Source organism: Xenopus laevis, chromosome 3L (genome assembly GCF_017654675.1).
Source record: "Xenopus laevis strain J_2021 chromosome 3L, Xenopus_laevis_v10.1, whole genome shotgun sequence".
Classification (NCBI taxonomy): Eukaryota; Metazoa; Chordata; class Amphibia; order Anura; family Pipidae; genus Xenopus; species Xenopus laevis.
In genome coordinates, this window is record NC_054375.1 from 74,951,312 (window position 1) to 74,971,057 (window position 19,746).

Below are 19,746 nucleotides of genomic sequence, written 5' to 3' on the forward strand. Positions count from 1 at the left end.
GCTGTGCAAAATAAAACAAGTTTCTAATATAGTTAGTTAGGCAAAAATGTAATGTAAAAAGGCTGGAGTGAATGGATGTGTAACATAATAGCCAAAACACTACTTCCTGGTTTTCAGCTCTCTAACGCTGAGTTAGTCAGTGACTTGAATGGGGGCCACATGGTACATATATGTTCAGTGAGTTTGCGATTGATATTCAGCTCAGATTCAAAAGTAACAGATATGACCCATTTGGCCTCCCCTCAAGTCTCTGATTGGATACTGCCTGGTAACCAGTCCGTGTAAACCAAGCAAGCTGAAAAGCAGGAAGTAGTATTCTGAGTATTCTGGCTATTATGTTACATATCCAGTCACTCCAGCCTTACATTTTTGCCTAACTATATTAGAAACATTATTTATTTTGCACAGCCTTTCTTTTTACCCAGTTTCTATTTTTACACTGAACAATTCCTTTAAGGATTATTTTTAGTCTATGCTATTCACATACATCAGAGCCATTAAGATTTTTACCAATTCTCACCCTCCCTTAGGTGATGCAAACACATATAACCTATAGTAATACTTTAGCGCATTTTTCAGACTTCTATAAAAACTGTGAGGCTCTTTTATTAACATTGGGCAAATTTGCCCATGGGCAGTTACCCATAGCAACCAATCAGTGATTGGCTTTTTAAAGCCAGCTGCAAGTAGAACAATGAATGCAACAATCTGGTTGCCATGGGTTATTGCCCATGGGCAAATTTGCCCAGTGTTGAAAATGATCCCCTAGTGATTTATAAATCTACTAGAAACTTTTTCCACCGGGAAGTTGCTAGGAATAGGACATTATGTAACATACTAAAAGTTAACTTAAAGGTGAACCACTTCACTTAAGTTCCAAAACTCTAGTTTGCCATCCAGGGTCTCAATATGTATCCCCTTGCTATGCCATCCATGCACAGCATTCCTACTTTTTGGTAATGTTGTTAGGAAGTGTGACCAACAGAGAAGCTCCCTGGGGGATGCTAAGAGTCACAGCGGAAGAATGGCAAAGGAAGAAGACTGGACTGTTGGATCTTTCTCAAAGAGAGAGAGAGAGGCGGTATAAAGGGCCTCCATCTGCCATCTAGTGCGAAAAAAGAAAGCGAAGCATCCATCAGCGCACGGAAGAATGAGGTCCTACTAAGCTTGGCCTGCAGCTCAAATGCCATGCAAAGAAACCAGCCTTCTTGCCAAGCGATCAACACCACTGTCAATACTTTGAAACTGCCTGTGATCCCCAGTAAGCCAGCCATTAAAAGCATAACAGTAAGTCCAAACTGGGATGGCACTGTTCTAGCAGAACAGCCCTTTTATGCAGACACTGTAAGACCAGAGATTTGCAATAATCACTGTTCCGCCTTAACAAAAACTTTTCAAAGAGGTAGTGTAGAAATTATGCACAATATGTATTGTACTAGCCCAAGGCAACCACAGCTCTTTAGCAGGGAAGATATGTGCCTTCTAATATGCCACCAGTAGCTCCTCCGCTTCCTTTAGGTTGATTCACTGCACATGTTTGTGCCACTGTCACTGAACTTAGGGACTGTCTATATAGAATATGAAAGTCACAATATAAGGTTGAGTAATAATTCAAATTCTCATTACATGTCGGCATAGAAACCAGTACAATTTGGATCATAATTAATAATCAGCCCTGTAGCATCAGTTTCTATGACCGGTACCTCATTTACTTGATGATTTGCAATGACCCCTAAGCTTAGCTTCTCGGCAGCTGCCCAGAGCAAATTGTGTGTACCACTGCAATTCTAAACTTAACTGTTACTATATTCAGTAATTGTGGGGACTGCCTGAACAAGGGTTTCTTTGAAGAGGCATTACTGCAGAAGGTACAAACCTTGCAACAAAGGCAAAAGCAGGGGGTGGGTTGCAGGCAACATGTGAACGAGAGCCCCCTAAAGTTATAATAAAGTTAGTCCCTAGGCTATTTGGAGTATATTGTGGCCAGGGGAAAAAATAGCCTTGTGCAGTGTTGGACTGGGGTACCTGGGGCCCACAAAACACACTGTCACTACCCTTTACAGCTTTTGCTAGCACCCTTCCTGCATGAAGGGCTGTTCCAGCATATTAACCCCAGACAGACCAGTAACAAATGTGCAATTAGCATATTAACTCTGGACATGCCAGGAAGTAATGACCAATCAGCATATTAACTCTGGAAATGGCCAATCAGCATATTAACACCCAGACATGCAAGGAAGAAATGGGCATATTAACCTCAGACAAGTCAGATCAGCACATTAACCAAAGACATGCCAGTAATATCACTGCAGAAAATGGACAAATTGCATAAACACCAGACACACCAGTAAGATCAATGCAGAAAATAGACAATAATGAAATTATCGCCAGACGTGCCAGTAAGATCACTGCAGAAAATTAATAGAACCTCATCCACTCAATTTTCTTCTTTATCATTTTTCTCATGCTCCTTGCACCCTCTGCCTCCAGCAAAGAACTTCAAGATGGTCATGTGTTTTATTAAACTGTGCAAGGAGCACAGGTCCCGTCTTCATCCCACAGTGTGCAACCACCAGCAGGCCCCTAAGGATCATGGGCAAAGGGATGGCAGGGCCTGAAGGTGGGCTGCGCGCTTTTGAGGGCACAACAGGGCAACATGTGGCAGCAGTGAAGGCAGGCTGTGAGCAGGACATGGGCCCACAGTGTTTTTCAGTTTTTCCCTAGTATATCAGTGGGCCAGTCCGACCCTGGCCTTGTGCTATTTCCTAAAGAAACTGTGTTAAGAGTTAAACTACACTGGAGATTTTTTAGGGTAGTTTTGGATCAACAGAACATATCCTGCAAGTCAGATGTAGTTGCATGGGTCAAAATATAATGTGACTGAAATATCTGATGTGTAAAGTACATGAATGTCCGACATACCGCTATGCCTGTCAGAAGGGAATTGTGCATGCTGGATTTACTTCTCATTGAAATACTGACTTTTAAATATTAAATATACATTTTTTTTTCTAAACTAATACAACTGTAGGGATCCTACAAAATTTTATGCTGTTGCGTGGCAACATTTTGTCAGAATCTGACCCACAAAATCTCCTGTGTAATTTAACTCTTAGGGTACAACTACACAAGTGTGTTGAACGCAAATCCGATGGATGCGACGCGGTACGCCAAAACACAGGTGTCAAGTCAGATGCCATGGAAAATAAGGTAAACTACAGCAATGTCGGATGGTGTTGCATCATTCATCCGACATAACACGACTGTCCGTCTGCATCCGACAGTCGTGTCGCATCGGATGAACACTGCGACACCATCCAACATTTGTATTTCTTACCTTATTTTCCGTCGCATCCGACTTTGCCGGAATCTCGTTCAGCGTGCTTGTGTAGTTGTACCCTTAGTCTGCATTTGGTGCACTGTGTCGGATCTGCAGGAATCTCGTTCCACGCTCGTGTAGTTGTACCCTTAGGGTAGGACTACATGGACGTTTTCGGGGCGATCTGACGTGCTGCGACAAAACGCCTGCGACAGAATTGAGGTAAGAGATAGAAATGTCGGATGAAGCCGCATCGTTGACATGACTGTCGGATGCAGACGCAGCGTGTAGCGTCTGCATCCGACAGTTGCGTTGTGTCGGATCAATGCTTCGACTTCATCCGACATTTCAATCTCTTAGCTTATTTCTGTCTCATGAAACTTGTCGCAGGCATTTTGTTGCAGTCCGTCGGATCGCCCTGAAACTGTCCATGTAGTCCTACCGTAAGTCAGTTAGTCTGTGCTTTACTAGTCATGTAGCAAGGCCCCTTTTTCCAAAAGTGCAGGCATTATTATATTAGGTGTCCATTTGCATATTTTTTGGCATATAAAGTTTAGCTTTTGGGTGAAACTGGAGGGTAAATTACCCTTGGAACTATATACCGCATCTTTCACAGAGCCATGTTTTAATTGGTCTATCATCTCATTATAAACTAAAGGGGACCTCTACCCACATGATCAAAGCCCTTTGAATTGGGAGGAGGCACCATGCTATTAAAGGGGTTGTCACCTTAATGGAGAACTAAATGTTAAAAATTAATATGGCTAAAAATACCATATTTTATATGAAGAATTTAATGTACCAGCCTAAAGTTTCAGCATGTCAATAGCAGCAATGATCCAGGACTTCAAACTAGGGGTTGACAATCTTGGAAAGTGTCTGCGACACCCACAAGCTACGTGGGCTCTGAGTAGCTTGTGAGAAGCTAAGTTTAGGAGTCGTCGCAAATTATCAAGCAGAAAATGAGGTTGGCCTGTAATATAAGCTGATGCTACAGGGCTGGTTATTAAATTCTGAACACGGAAACAGACAGCAGCACAGAGCATGTGCAGTGAATCAGCAGAAAAGAAGATGGGGAGCTACTGGGGCATCTTTGGAGACACAGATCTACCCGACTACAGGGATGTGGTTGCCTTGGGCTGGTACAGAAACCCAAAATGTAATGTACAACATCTCTAGCTACTTCTTTAGTTCTCCTTTAAAATTAACTTTTAGTATGATGTAGAGAGTGACCTTCTGAGACCTTCATTTTTTTTTAATGATTTGTGGCTTTTGAATTATTTAGCTATTTTGTTCAGCAGCTCTCCAGTTTGGAATGTAAACAACTATGTGATTGCTAAGGTCTAAGCTACCCTAGCAACCAGCCAGTGGTTTTAATGAGAGACTGGAATATGAATAAGGGGAGAACCTGCATGAAAAGATAAGTTTTAAAAAGTAAAATGTGAAGCCTCACAGAGCAATGTGTCTGTGTAGAACTGCCTGTATCCCCCACTCGGTTGGAAGCGGTGGTTGAGCTCAGGTTGAAGTTGTGTGAGAGGGAGGGTGGGATTGGATAGTGAGTGCATTAGCAGTAGCAGCACAGAGAAGGAGTGCTTGGGGCAGCAGAGAGCAGCACTGACATACAACATGGCTGAAGCTGGGACAGGCTTCCTGGAACAGCTGAAGTCGTGCATGGTCTGGTCGTGGACGTATCTGTGGACAGTGTGGTTCTTCCTGGTGCTCTTCCTGGTCTACATTCTGAGGGTGCCGCTGCGAATCAACGCCAACCTGAGCACAGGTACAAGTACAAGCCGGGGGCGCGCATTGCCACGTTTGGAAGCAGGGGGAGGAGGGGAAAGTTTGGACAAAACTAGTTCTAATATGTAGCTGCGTGGGCCCGGTTGGAAAGCAGCGTTTAGAGGGTTCCGGTGCTCGCTGAGGACCACTCACAAATTCTGGGGCCCATATTCTTTTCACTTAATCAGTTGTTTTTCTATGGAGTTATGGATATCTGCACTGGTAGCAACGGGGTCCTAGCGCCGGAGGGTTAACTGTTCAAGCTCTGATGAAATGTTACAATGGCAGCTACACATTTGGGACCTATTCTCCTTTTGGTTGCTTTATGCAGCCGTACAACTGTCAGCCTCCGATTTCTTATACTGATGAGCACCGGCATTTATTTGGCATTAGACATTTTATTTTGCCCATGTGTCCAAATCATAAACCAGAAAATCTTGTTAGGAAGAATGCAAAGGGATCTAGTAACATGGCTTGTGAAGAGCTCTTACAAAGTCCATTGAAAACTAGTCTTAGATGGCCTCTGGGGTAGCCATATGTGCTGTGCATTAGGGTTTGCAAGAATTGCCATGTATTCAGACTAAGCTCACACAAGAACTAGCTGTAAGGTTATGGCCACACCATATAGATCCCAGCCTGTGAACATACTCAAGCCAATAGTCTGCTGCCCCACTGCTCCTCTTCTGCTGTGTTGCCTGCACCCAAATGTAGTAATGATTCCAGGTGCAGGCAGCGCAGCAGAGGAGGCACAGTGGATTAGGCCCAGCCTAAAGCTCTCCATATATATAAAGATGCGCTCATTTGGTGAAGCCGATTTTCATACAGATATCTATTGGGGGAGGTACACAGGGAGAGAATCTGCCAAATCCGTGGTTTAAACTGCCTGTGTAGGGCCAGCTTAAAGAGGCGGTTCACCTTTAAGTTAACTTTTAGTATGTTCTAGAACAACCAGTGCATGGTTGCTAGGGTAACGTGGACCCTAGCAACCAGATTGCAGAAATTGCAAACTGGAGAGCTGCTGAAAAAGCCAAATAACTCGAAAACTGCAAACAATAGAGAATAAAAAACAATTGGAAATTGTCTCAGAATATCACTCTGCATCATACTAAAAGCTAACTCAAAGGTGGACAATCCCTTTAAGATAAACAATTATGGAGCTGTGCTTCCCTGCCAAGTACACCAGGCAAGTGTGTGTTTTTTTTTTTTGGTTTCTTTATTTTTCTATAGAAGAGGAGCCAGCCCTGAAAAAAGGTTAGTATTTTGGAGCAGTGTAGAGTTGCCTAGAGATTTAAAGGACTTGCATTTCAAAAACATTTTTAGTTCCATTTGTTTTCAGATTGTTCACCAGAAATATATTACTTTTAAAATTGTTTTGTTATTTTTTCCAAAATTGAAGATTAATGTTTATGTCCCTGGAGTTTTTCTGGCAGCTCAGTAATCCTGGTGCAGATTTTGAACTGTTACAATTTGCTACGTTTGTTGATACACCGCTCATCACCATTTTAGCAAATGTATCAATTGTAACAGCTGCTTTTAATAAAACTCAGATTCTGCTCAAGAGGGCCAACGAAAATAATGTATCAACTAATGTATCAATTTAGAACAGTTACAACGAGCCCCCTCCCAGAGCTGCTTTAGAGAGACATAAGAAGGAGAAAAATGAAATTTAACACTTTAATATTAGAAAAACTGTCTGAAATAGAAAGTCATTGAAAAAAAGTCTTTATTTCTGCTGAACTTTCTGAAACCAACTGAACTGAAAAAAGTCTTAAGAATGTGAGAACCCCTTTTGCATATATTAAAGGGCTTGTTCACCTTCAAACTCTTTTAGTATGATATAGAGAGGGATATTCTGAGACAATTTGCAAATGGTTTTCTTTTTTTTCATTATAATTTGTTCTTTTTGAGTTTAGTTTTTTTTTATTCAGCAGCTCTCCAGTTTGCAATTTCAGCAATTTGGTTGCTAGGGTACAAATAACCCTAGCAACCATGTCTTGATTTGAATACGAGACTGGAATATGAATAGGTAAGGGCCTGAATATATGTTAAAAGTGAACCCTTTAAAGAAACAGTATACCTCCTTTTTCAACTTTGGTTCAATGAATAGGGTTTGTGCTGAGCATACGTTTTGCCTAGTGTTTTTGTAATGTCTGTATCTGGGGGAAGAGAGGGGCTTATTCATTTTTGGTACTTAGATCATCTTCATGTATTGTTAGGCATCCCCAAGTGATTGTATTTACTTACCTGAAACTCCAGGCCAGTGTTCCTATCAGCAGAAAACTGCATTGGCCTGGGATTATACCAGTGAGCACCACGGAGCAATCCTCTTCTGTCTTCTTCTTTCTTTAAATTTCCCGGGGCAAACACATGCGCAGTTGAACGAAACAGCTCGGGTTTTCGTTCTACTGTGTATGCGCAGCTGCGTGAATAAAGTGGAAGACTGAAGCGAAACAATCTGTGGTGCTCACTGGTATCACCATGGACTGGTGCAGTTTTCTGCTGATAGGAGCTCTGGCCCAGGATTTCAGGTAAGTAAATACAATCACTTGGGGGTGCCTAACATTTGGCACCCCAAGTGCAGGATGACTTTGCTTCTCATTTAAGCACAGTATAATACATTCAGTGGAGAAAAAGTTAATAAAATAAGTAACCTTTAGTCAAGTGCACAAGACTGCCTAGTATCAAGAAGGACAAAGAAGACAGTGTGTTTTTAGGATATTGGTTATAGAAAATTATCATCTAACTGATGTGGGTCTCATTGTTAAACCCAGTACCAATAAAGCATAAATAGTTTTTTTTTTTATAAATATAAGCTGTATGTTTTGTAGTACCTATGTCAAGACATTTCTGGACTGCGTTGGATGAGACAGATGGGACCTATTAGTTTGAATGTGGGCACCATCTCTGTCGTACAATTGCCCTTAGGTTTTGTCTTAGTTTCAAGGAAAAGTTGAAATAGTTTCTTTCTGCTTTCCACACTGTCAGGGGTAGGTCTATTTTCCAACTGTTGGAGGGCTCTTGATGTCTGGTGGGCCCTGGAGGCCCAGTCCAACACTGTGTCTAACACAGGCTAACATTGGTTACCAGGAAGTAACCAATCAGTGACTTGATGGAGGGCACATGGGTCATAACTGTTGACCCATAGACTTATGTGCTAAGGATCAATTGGAAACTCCCTGAACATTTATGTTCCATGTGGCCCCCTATAAAGTCGCTGTACTACACTATATTGATCTTTTTTGTGAGAATGTGTATACATCCCAGAAAAAATATCATCTTTTGACAAAACCCACTGGCTTCTGTTTGTTCTGAACATCGTGTTTCATAAGCCGGCAAATCACTTCTGACAGTGCCTGTTTCATAGGTAGCAAGTTGCCTGAAAAGAAAGTTGTTTTTGCTGGATGTTATGATGGTTGCTGTTCTGCCTGAGAGGCTTTTGCTGGTCAAAATGCCCAATTTGGCATAAGCCCTAAATTATTGGATCGTTTTTTATTAAAACTACACTACTTTTTCAGAGTATTATTTAAGGGGAAGAAATAATTACCTTTCTAACATGAGCCAATTCAGCTGTCTAAACTGCCAGAAACATACACACACATTTACACTAACATACCCAATTACTCAGCTTGAAAGAAATTGAGTATGTCAAGAAATGCCTGCCCCTGACTCAAACGGATCATTTCCCTGCCCCCCAGATGCTGTCAGTCATCTCCCCTTTCTTTTTCCATGTATAAGTGATTTAAGTTCAAGTTGTTTTTTTTTTTTTTTTTTTTTTTTTTTTTAGAGATGATTGCTCTCCACCTACTCTCCCTCCTCCAATTTACTGTCTGCTATGACGTTTGAAAAACCCAGAGTAATCCTGAATTGTCAAAAACATTTCTTTCTTTTATTTTACATTTTTTTGGTTGCTTTTTAATAATGTTACTAGTACCTTCAGTCCTTTACCCAGTGCAATGTTCTTTTGGAAAACAGCCTAAACTAAGTGAATTCATTGGCACTGCACTCTGGTGATCAGAACTATGTTTATTTTATGTATTAACCTTTCTTGGGCAAGATTAAAGGTATACTGTCATGACATGCTTAATATTTCCATTAATTTCCATTCCATAATAATGCCTTGTATGACAATGTCTCTGCGTTTATCTAGAACAGGGGTGTCCAAACTTTATGCCACGAGGGCTAGATTTAGTGAGGTGAAAATGTGTGAGGGCCGAACCATTCAGCCTGACCATTTCGAGGTAGCTAGCTTGTGATCAGGATCATTCACTCCTGGAGATGGATGCGTACAGGATGGAAATGGTGAAGTGGAGTCTGTTTGGACTTATTCTCCGCTCTTCATTTAGACAATAAATCGCGTAGCCATAGCAGTAATATTTGGGCACATGATTAGTGAAATGATGGTCTATACTGCTGCGTGTGCTGAAGGTGTTATTAATAGAAAGGTACTGGCACGTAGTGACGCGCTGCTCTTGCATACATCTTTAGGGCTGATGGTGCAGTAGACATACTGACGTGCCAGTACAGTAAATTAAAGATGTATGTGAGAGCGGCGCGTCACTACGTTCCATTACGCTTCTATTGCTAACACCTTCAGCACACACGCAGCAGTATAGACGATCATTTCACTAATCATGTGCCCAAATATTACTGCTATGGCTATGTGATTCCTGATTGCACTGTGCTGGGGGGCCACATTATTATTAATTTCATGATGGAGGTTGAGGGCCGGTGTAAATTTGAAAATGGGACGCAATTGGCCCCGGGCAGCACTTTGGAAATGCCTGATCTAGAATGTCTGTAGTAAAGCAAGCTAGGGCTATTCATCAGAAAGGAAATAGATATAGTAACTGGAGTACCAAGAAATATGCTACCCCATGCAAACACAAACAAAAAAATGTTTTTTGTAGTAAAGAATATGCTTTTTTCTTAAACTCTTTGTTACTTTATTTAATAGCTTACATTGTCAAAAAAGGTCCGCACACATAGGACTTGGATAAAGAAGAAAAAGTGTAGTTTATTCAACGTTTCGGCCCAGTCGCTTGAGCCGTCCTCAGGAAGTGAAGGTGCACCAATATACATACAAGTATTTATACACAATAGGAGTTACAAAAGGCGCCAAATACACAAATAAAACAGGTATGGGAGCGTGTGAGTGGTAAGCTCGTGAAGATGACGTCATCACAATGGTCAGATGCGCCAGGTAAGTGCAGAGCGTCCAATCATTAGGGGATAAGGCCCACATAACCAAATAAGTCCAAGTGTAAAGGTAATATGTGAATAGGAACATAGAACATAATTAAAAGTGAAAAAAAAGGTTAAAAATAAAAGGTTAAAAACACATATCTACACGGGGAACAAATCCGCATAGAGAATGGACCAGAACTGCAGTTTGTGTGAAACATGAGCAGCCAACAAGGATATCGCCGCCAATAACAGGTACGGAAATAGGCGTATGGGGTATGGCAGCTCCTGCATTTTACTAACCAGATAAAACCGTTGCCCATCACGGCCGAATTAAGTAGCGAGGTCCCCTAGAGTATTTACGGCTGCGGGTTGGTATTGCCGGCTTGTATTGCCGGTCCGTCGTGTGCGTACTAATCCTGCCATCACACACTCACCTCGCGAGTAGAGGTATGTCATCGGGGAATCTCATAAGCCGTACGAGCGGATATGGTGGCGGTACCAGTGTATCAGGACAGCGGGCCGATTTAACGGCTTGCTTACCCGAACTGCACATCAAGGGAACCGCTTAGCACCAAGAGATAGAGACCCCCAGACATGTGATGTACTGGTGTCAGGCGAAGGGTTATATCAAGTATATTGAGAGGACCTGTATCCATCTTGCTACTGGGGCGGCATAATCATAATGTAATACATTGATTCATTGCAGGAGCTGCCAGACGACTACCGAAACCCTGTGTGGGGCCGTCCTAATGCATTCAGCTCAGTTTTGTCTCACTGCAGGCTGGTGTCCTGGGAAGAAACAGAAAGAAAAAAATGTATCAATGTTTATTGTTAACTTGTTCATACTACCAAAAGTTTGTATTCAGTGAATAAAGCAAATCAGAACTTATGGACATATTTGTATCCAAACTGTGGCCAACACATAACACCCTAGTCAGCTTGTGTTACATCATGGGAGGGAAGATCCCACAGTATGAGAAAGACATTATTAGTACACTGGGTCTAGGGAAAAACGATACGGACTGACACCAATACTACACAACGAAAACACAGATAAAAGGAAGAAAATTCATAAAGAGAAAAGAAAAAACATTCAAAAAAAGGGAGACATCGGTAAGGTCTCGTTAAGCCCTTTGGGGGCAAGTGTGTCCAGTTTATAAATCCACATCGATTCCCTTTTTAGGAGTAATAAACCCCTGTCACCCCCTCTCCGGGGGACTGGAACGTGATCAATCAACATGTGACGAAACTGTGGTAGGGTGTGTCCACATTTCACCCAATGTTTGGGTACAAGTTGGTCAGCTCTGCCACTGGAAAGGGCCAATCTAATCGCACTTCTGTGATTGTTCATCCTTTCCCTGTAGGTAGTGGTGGTTTTGCCCACATAATGTAGGCCACACGGGCACCAGGCCATGTATACCATTGGCGGCGATATCCTCGTTGGCTGCTCATGTTTCACACAAACTGCAGTTCTGGTCCATTCTCTATGCGGATTTGTTCCCCGTGTAGATATGTGTTTTTAACCTTTTATTTTTAACCTTTTTTTTCACTTTTAATTATGTTCTATGTTCCTATTCACATATTACCTTTACACTTGGACTTATTTGGTTATGTGGGCCTTATCCCCTAATGATTGGACGCTCTGCACTTACCTGGCGCATCTGACCACTGTGATGACGTCATCTTCACGAGCTTACCACTCACACGCTCCCATACCTGTTTTATTTGTGTATTTGGCGCCTTTTGTAACTCCTATTGTGTATAAATACTTGTATGTATATTGGTGCACCTTCACTTCCTGAGGACGGCTCAAGTGACTGGGCCGAAACGTTGAATAAACTACACTTTTTCTTCTTTATCCAAGTCCTATGTGTGCGGACCTTTTTTGACATTTATATATGATTGTTTTTTGTTCCAGCACTGAGGCATCCATTTTGTGCTCTGGGTGCACCGACCCCATGTTATTTATATATATATATATATATATATATATATATATATATATATATATATATATATATATATATATATATATATATATATATATATATATATATATATATATATATATATATATATATGTATATATATATATGTATATATATATATGTATATATATATATGTATATATATATATGTATATATATATATGTATATATATATATGTATATATATATATGTATATATATATATGTATATATATATATGTATATATATATATGTATATATATATATGTATATATATATATGTATATATATATATGTATATATATATGTATATATATATGTATATATATATATGTATATATATATGTATATATATATATGTATATGTATATATGTATATGTATATATATATGTATATGTATATGTATATGTATATGTATATATATATATATATGTATATATATATATATATGTATATATATATATATGTATATATATATATATATATATATATATATATATGTGTATATATATATATATATGTGTATATATATATATATGTGTATATATATATATATGTGTATATATATATATATGTGTATATATATATATATGTGTATATATATATATATATGTATATATATATATATATATGTATATATATATATATATGTATATATATATATATATATGTATATATATATATATATATATATATATATATATAAATTTTATAGAGTGGGAAAAGGTTATTTAGAAACCTGGTCAAAAAAAACATTTTTTTGTGATCCCTTAGTTTAACAATCTATTTCTTAAATGGACCTTATTCGGATAAATTATGGATTTAAATGCATGGTTTACAAGCAATTCAAATCTTTTATGTTACTGACATTCTACTGACATTCTTTTTGAAATGCTTTTTGTGGGGAAAAAATGTCATAGGAGGCTATAATTTTTCTTTTTATACAAGGAACACACACTCAAACATTCAAGTTGGTTATAGAAATGCTATATTGCAGTCATACATCTCAAAAACCTTTTTGAAATGAGAGACTAGGGCTCAGGTTGTTTGTTCTGCCAGTACTGGCTTTCTAGAATATAATATAGAATATAATGTAACCAGGCTTCGACTTAATTACGTGACTGTAAGAAAAGGTAGAATTATCAGGGCCCATTGGTTAATGCTCCCAATGGGCACCAGATGGTGTGACAAGGTTCTGAGAGCACTTTGTTTATCAGGAATTAGTGAAAACTCGTTACATTTATTAATGTCTCCAGTCTCTGTGTCCCTTGGTGGAAAATCAGTTTACCCATGGGCAATCTTAGGTAATTATCATTGCTTGCTGCACAGAGATTACTCTTGAGTGGCTGAGGCAGGGTTGGTTAATCACCTACAATGTAAAACCTTGTTGGACCATGACCTATAACTGTTCTGGTGTGGTCAGCCACATATAAGTGCATTCACCTAAAGGTGGTCATAGACGCACCAATAATATCGTACGAAAAGATCTTTTCCAGGTAAGATTGTAATTGTAACGTCTATGGCCACCTTAAGTATTTCATCAATCTGTGCAATTTGGCCCTGTAAAGGTGGCCATACATGGGCAGATTTTGTGTTTTGTGAATGATCTTATCGTGTTTTGAATGAACGATTCACTAACCTTTGGTAAACGAAATATGAGGAGACTTTGGTTGTGTAGACTGCATGGCCTCACATATATTAACCAATGGCTGTCAGTCCCTTTTTCTTTTGCAAAAGGCAAGCATGGTGAACAGTTGTTTAAAGGAGACATTTTGTGTAAAAAATAAAAATGTACCAGTGCGTTATACTCCTTTAGATAAGGATTTTGCTTAAAAAATTAGTGTTTCAGGCTGATTGATTGAATATTTCTGCAAACACCCTAATAACCCCTCCCTTCTCTTCCACTCCCGCTCCTTGAATTCCCAGGCTGTGCAGGGCAGTTGGCGGCACTCGACTCACTGCACTGTAGGCTATGAACCAATCAGCAGCTAGCAGGACCTGATAGGGAACTGAAGTCTCTTTGCTTGTGTGACTGCAGGGCTGTGATTGGCTGTCCCCCTCCTACTGTGCTTCTGGCAGGGACCGTTAGCCCACCCCTCATTTAAAACGGGGACCAGAGAACATCTATAGGGAGCTCTAATAAAGGGGCTATTTTTAAAGATAATATTAATTGTTAGCACCATTTAAAAGCAGCACCATAGATTACTCACAATTGCCTACAAAATTAGGGTTTTTTCATTTATCCTATATGTCTCCTTCAACAATGATTATATGATTATCTGACTGTACCATCCACTGATGGCAATTTCATTGTGTCACGCTGAAAATCTTTAAACCTGTCCAATCAACTGTTGGGACTAATTTGTCGTAACGACACAATCGTTTGCACCCCACCAATATAACAATAAGTAGACGATTTTACCAGATTGTGCTATAATCAGTCATTGTACACAGCAAAATATGCTCATGTATGGCTTCCTTGCTGGGACGATTTTGCTGGAACGATACAATCATTTACACCCTATCAATATAACAATAAGTAAACTATTTTATTGGATTGTGCTAAAATCGGTCATGCCCGTGTATGGCCGCCTTACGCACTATTAGTTGCTAGACTGCTCAGTATCCATCCAGTTATTAAAATTGCCCAAAAATCTGTTCTTGTTCTGCATTATATACACTAATACAATTATATGCAATAATGCACAATGGACCTCCTTTATCATTGCCCTATTCACAGATGCTACCACACTAAGGGAAGTGAAATTGCACCCCTTGTGCTCAATCACAAAGCCTTTGAAAGCTAATGGCGGGGGAGGACTAAGCCCCATGATTGAAACCAATGCCCAGGTCGGAAGACCTTTATTTCAGGTATTGCTTTTATGCCGGGAGGCTTTAGCATTTGAGTATTATGACCTAGAGCTAAATAGTTAGGGACCACCATATGGGGTTTACCTTGACGTGGTATGGTGGCTTATCAATCTTATGATCATAATTGTGTAACTAAAAAACCCCTGTCTTTGTAAATACATGCATCTGCATAGATTACTTGTATGACAGAGGACCACTCAAGAGCAGTGGCGGCAGCGACGCACGTGTGCCTAATCGTATGACGGCCATGCGCGTAAGTGCGTGATGTCTCAGCACATGCGTGTAAGCGTATGGTGTCGTCTAACATGCGCGTGAAGTCACCATGCACGCGACAGGGGAAGTTTGGGCGAGCTGGCCTGCTGAGTCTCCTAGTGTGCCCGGCTGGCCTGGTCCGCCTATGCCATGGAGTGCTCCCACAATCTTTCCTTTTCACATTGTGAGGAGCAAAACTTGCATCAGGCTTGTCCTATAGTGTGTGTTTTTAACAATATGCGAGCACAAGGTGACTTAATTCTCTGTTAGAAGGAACAGGGACTCAATAGTATCTGGTGCCTATTGAGGCTATTGCCCGTTCCACAATACCTAGTGGTAGATACAGGGTCAGACTGGGATAGGGTTGCCACCTTTTCTGAAAAAAAATACCGGCCTATATATATTTATCTTTTTTCCCTATTAATAACATTGGGATCAACCATCATTTTTACCGACCAGGCTGGTAAAATATTGGCCAGGTGGCAACCCTAGACAGGAATGGCTTCCTGCACTGTCGCTTAACTCCTTCCCTGTTCCCAGTTCTCTTCTGATGCGCAGGAAACTGTGCACGGGGGGGACTGAAGGGGGTCCTGTAATAGGGTTGTGGGGGGGGGCCCGGGGGATGGTGTGAGGGTCCCTGAGGCATTGAGCCCTGGGCCTCCCAATCCGACACTGGGTAGATAGGCAAGGTATGCCGGTAATAAACACTGAATGCAAATGTGGCAAAGTTTGTTTCAATTAGCCTAGCACATGGTTATGCGGTTTGGGCATTTTTCTGCTTGCGACTTGTCTCATATTTGTTGGCATAATTAACAGACATTTTTAAGGGGTTTATTACAGTATCAGTCACCACTTACCTGCTGATATGTGAATTAGACCCAGGCTAATGAGTTTTAGTCAAGTTATTTTTTAATTTTCTGTCCCTCTTTGCATCAATTGGTGGGGAGGTGCACTTTCTTTCCTCTATCCCTGTGGTGGCTAGTCTCTCTGCCCTGTAAACATTTTCCTTATGTACTATGTTAAAAAGCTAGCATAAGTTGGAGAGTGTAGAACTGTTGGTTGGAAGGGAACCCTGTACTTGATACTTGAAACATGCATAAAATGTTTATATCACTAGGCTAGTACTAGTATGGGCAGGGGAACCATGTTACTAGCCTAATATGAAGCAAAGAGCAATATCAGTAGGCCATTACTGGTTCAGTAACACTGGCATTGTAGAGAGCCTGGTGAGGTCCTAACTAGTAAGCAATTTCAATATTTCTCGATACACTATGTTAGCTAACCAATATTGTGGGGCCCTAAATTTAATTCACTGTGGGGCCCAGCAACATCTAGTTACACCACTGTTGGCATAGTAGCACACGGTACAAGTCTTGACACTGGTTCACCATATGATTTAAGCGGCTTCACAGCTGGGTCAAGTTGTTGCTATGGGTGACTTCAATTATCCAGACATTGACTGACTGGGGTAATGGGGTTGCCAAGACAGAAAAAGCTAGTAGGTTTGTAAATATGCTGAATGACAACTTTTTATTCCAGCTCGTTCAAGAACCTATTAGGAATAATTCACTTTTGGACCTTGTAATAACTAATAATACTGAACTCATCTCTAAAATTTGTGTGGGTGAGCATTTAGGGAATAGTGATCATAACATGGTCTCCTTTGAGATTCTGTTGCAGAAGCAATTCTATAAGGGAGTAACTAAAACACTAAATTTCAGATGTGCAAACTTTGACAGTATAAGGGCATCTCTGCAACTTATTAAGTGGGAAATGCTTTTCACGGGGTTAAACACGGAACAAAAATGGGAAGTCTTTAAAATGCTGCTTAATAAATATACATGTCCGTATATTCCCCTTGTAAGCAAGGAAAGACGTTGCAAAGCAAAACTGTTTTGGTTCAATAGAAGTGTTGGTGTTGAGGTGGGTAAGAAAAGGCATGCTTTTAAGGCTTTCAAGTTAGCTTCAAGCTTTCAAGACAGACGAATCATTTACAAGGTACAAGGAGGCCAATAAATCATGCAAAGAAGCTATAAGGCAAGCTAAAATTGATATGTAAAAGGATATTGCAGCAAGCAGTAAAAAGAATCCAAAATTATTTTTTAAATACGTTAATAGTAAAAAAATGAAGCAGGAAGGGGTGGGTACTTAGCGAGCTTAGCTCTGTGATTGCCAAACCTCTTTACTTAATTTTTCAGGATTCATTGAGGTCTGGCATAGTGCCAAGAGACGGGCGAATTGCAAATGTGGTGCCTCTATTCAAAAAAGGATCCCTTTCTCAGCCTCAAAATTATAGGCCAGTTAGTCTGACATCAGTAGTCAGCTTTTTGAAGGGTTATTAAAGGATAAGATACTGGACTTTATAGCAAATCATAATACTATGAGTGTATGCCAGCATGGTTTTATGCGTAATAGATCTTGCCAGACTAACTTAATTTCTTTTTATGAGAAGGTAAGCAGGGACCTTGATTCTGGGATGGCAGTGGATGTGATTTACTTAGACTTGGCTAAAGCATTTGATACAGTGCCACACAAAAGGTTACTGGTTAAATTAAGGAATATTGGCCGGAAACATAGTATTTGTACCTGGATAGAGAACTGGCTAAAAGATAGACTACAAAGAGTGGTGGTAAATGGACTTCTAATTTCTAATTGGACCAGTGTTGTTAGTGGAGTACCGCAGGGCTCTGTGCTAGGTCCCTTGCTTTTCAACTTGTTTATTAATAACCTGGAGGTGTGCATTGAAAGTACTCAGGGCCGCCATCAGGGGGGGACAGGGGGGACAAGCGTACCGGGCCCGGGCATGAAGGGGGGCCCGGCAGCGCTGCATTTTTTGAAGATCCGGGCCCCCCTTACGAGCGCCCGAGCCGTACGTCCTCCCTCTAAGTTGCCGAATGCGGAAGTGCCGAAAAACCGAAGCCGATCCGCCGAAAAGACCCGAAGTCACGGAAAGACCCGAAGTCACGAAGCGCTGAAAAGACCCGAAGTCACGAAGCGCCGAAAAGACCCGAAGTCACGAAAACAGCCGAAGCCGAAGTCCTGAAGCGGCGCAAAGACCCGAAGTCACGAAAGGAGGCGAAGTTGAAGTAGTGAAGCCATGAGTTCAATTCTACTGAACACCAGTTTGTATATATTTTTTTTTTTTAATCCCCTGGCCACCAATGTATTATTTTAATATTCTATAGGCCCCTGCCACCAATCTTTTTGTAAAAAAAATTTTTTTGGGGCCCCAATTTTTTTTAACTTGTAAGGGGGCCCCTGACACCAATGTTTTTTTTAAAAAAACTTTTTTTTTTTTTTTTAATTTTTTGGGGCCCCAATTTGTTTTTAACTTATAAGGGGACCCCTGCCACCAATGTTTTTTTTAAAAAAAACATTTTTTTTTAAAAAAAACTTTTTTTTAAAAAAACTTTTTTTTAAAAAAAACTTTTTTTTAAAAAAAACATTTTTTTTTAAAAAAAACATTTTTTTTTTTAAAAAAACTTTTTTTTAAAAAAAAACATTTTTTTTAATTTTTTTTTTTTTTAATTTTTTGGGGCCCCAATTTTTTTCATCTTGTAAGGGGGCCCCTGCCACTTTTTTTTTTTTCAAAAAAAGTTTTTCAAAAAATTTTTTTTTGGGGCCCCAATTTGTTTTTAACTTATAAGGGGGCCCCTGCCACCAATGTTTTTTTTAAAAAAACATTTTTTTTTACATTTTTTTTTTGGGGCCCCAATCTTTTATAAGGGGGCCCTGACCATCAATAGCTTTTTATAACTTGTGTGGGGGGGTTACTTTTTTAGCGATGATGTCTGTGTGGTCTTTTAACTGCGATGTGGAGTGGGCGGCATATGGGGTGGAGCTTGTTGTACGGGGCCCCGTGATTTCTAATGGCGGCCCTGAAAGTACTGTTTCTATTTTTGCAGATGATACTAAATTGTGCAGAACTATAGGTTCCATGCAGGATGCCGCCACTTTGCAGAGTGATTTGTCGGCAAACTGGGCAGCAAACTGGAAAATGAGGTTCAATGTTGATAAATGTAAGGTTATGCACTTTGGCAAAAATAATATAAATGCAAGTTATACACTAAATGGCAGTCTGTTGGGAGTTTCCTTAAATGAGAAGGATCAAGGGTTTTTTGTAGATAACAAGTTGTCTAATTCTGGGCAGTGTCATTCTGTGGCTACTAAAGCAAATAAAGTTTTGTTTTACATAAAAAGGGCATTAACTCAAGGGATGAAAACATAATTATGCCTCTTTATGGGTCCCTGGTAAGGCCTCATCTGGAGTATGCAGTGCAGTTTTGGACTCCAGTCCTTAAGAGGGATATAAATGAGCTGGAGAGAGTGCAGAGACGTGCAACTCAACTGGTTAGAGGTGTGGAAGACTTAAATT

The 19,746-nt window shown here is 40.1% G+C and overlaps 1 protein-coding gene across 2 annotated transcripts in view; it reads left to right on the forward strand.

Moving 5' to 3' along the window:
• The first annotated feature begins 4,858 nt into the window (after positions 1 to 4,858).
• Positions 4,859 to 19,746, forward strand: part of st7.L (suppression of tumorigenicity 7 L homeolog) — a 72,490-nt gene continuing 57,602 nt past the window's right edge. The window contains exon 1 of one of the 2 annotated variants that reach the window (XM_018251025.2): positions 4,859 to 5,096. In XM_018251025.2, the coding sequence (XP_018106514.1) occupies positions 4,946 to 5,096 (151 nt within the window). In that variant the 5' untranslated portion in view covers positions 4,859 to 4,945. The remainder of the gene's footprint in view (positions 5,097 to 19,746) is intronic. The other variant, NM_001093354.1, reaches the window with a different exon arrangement.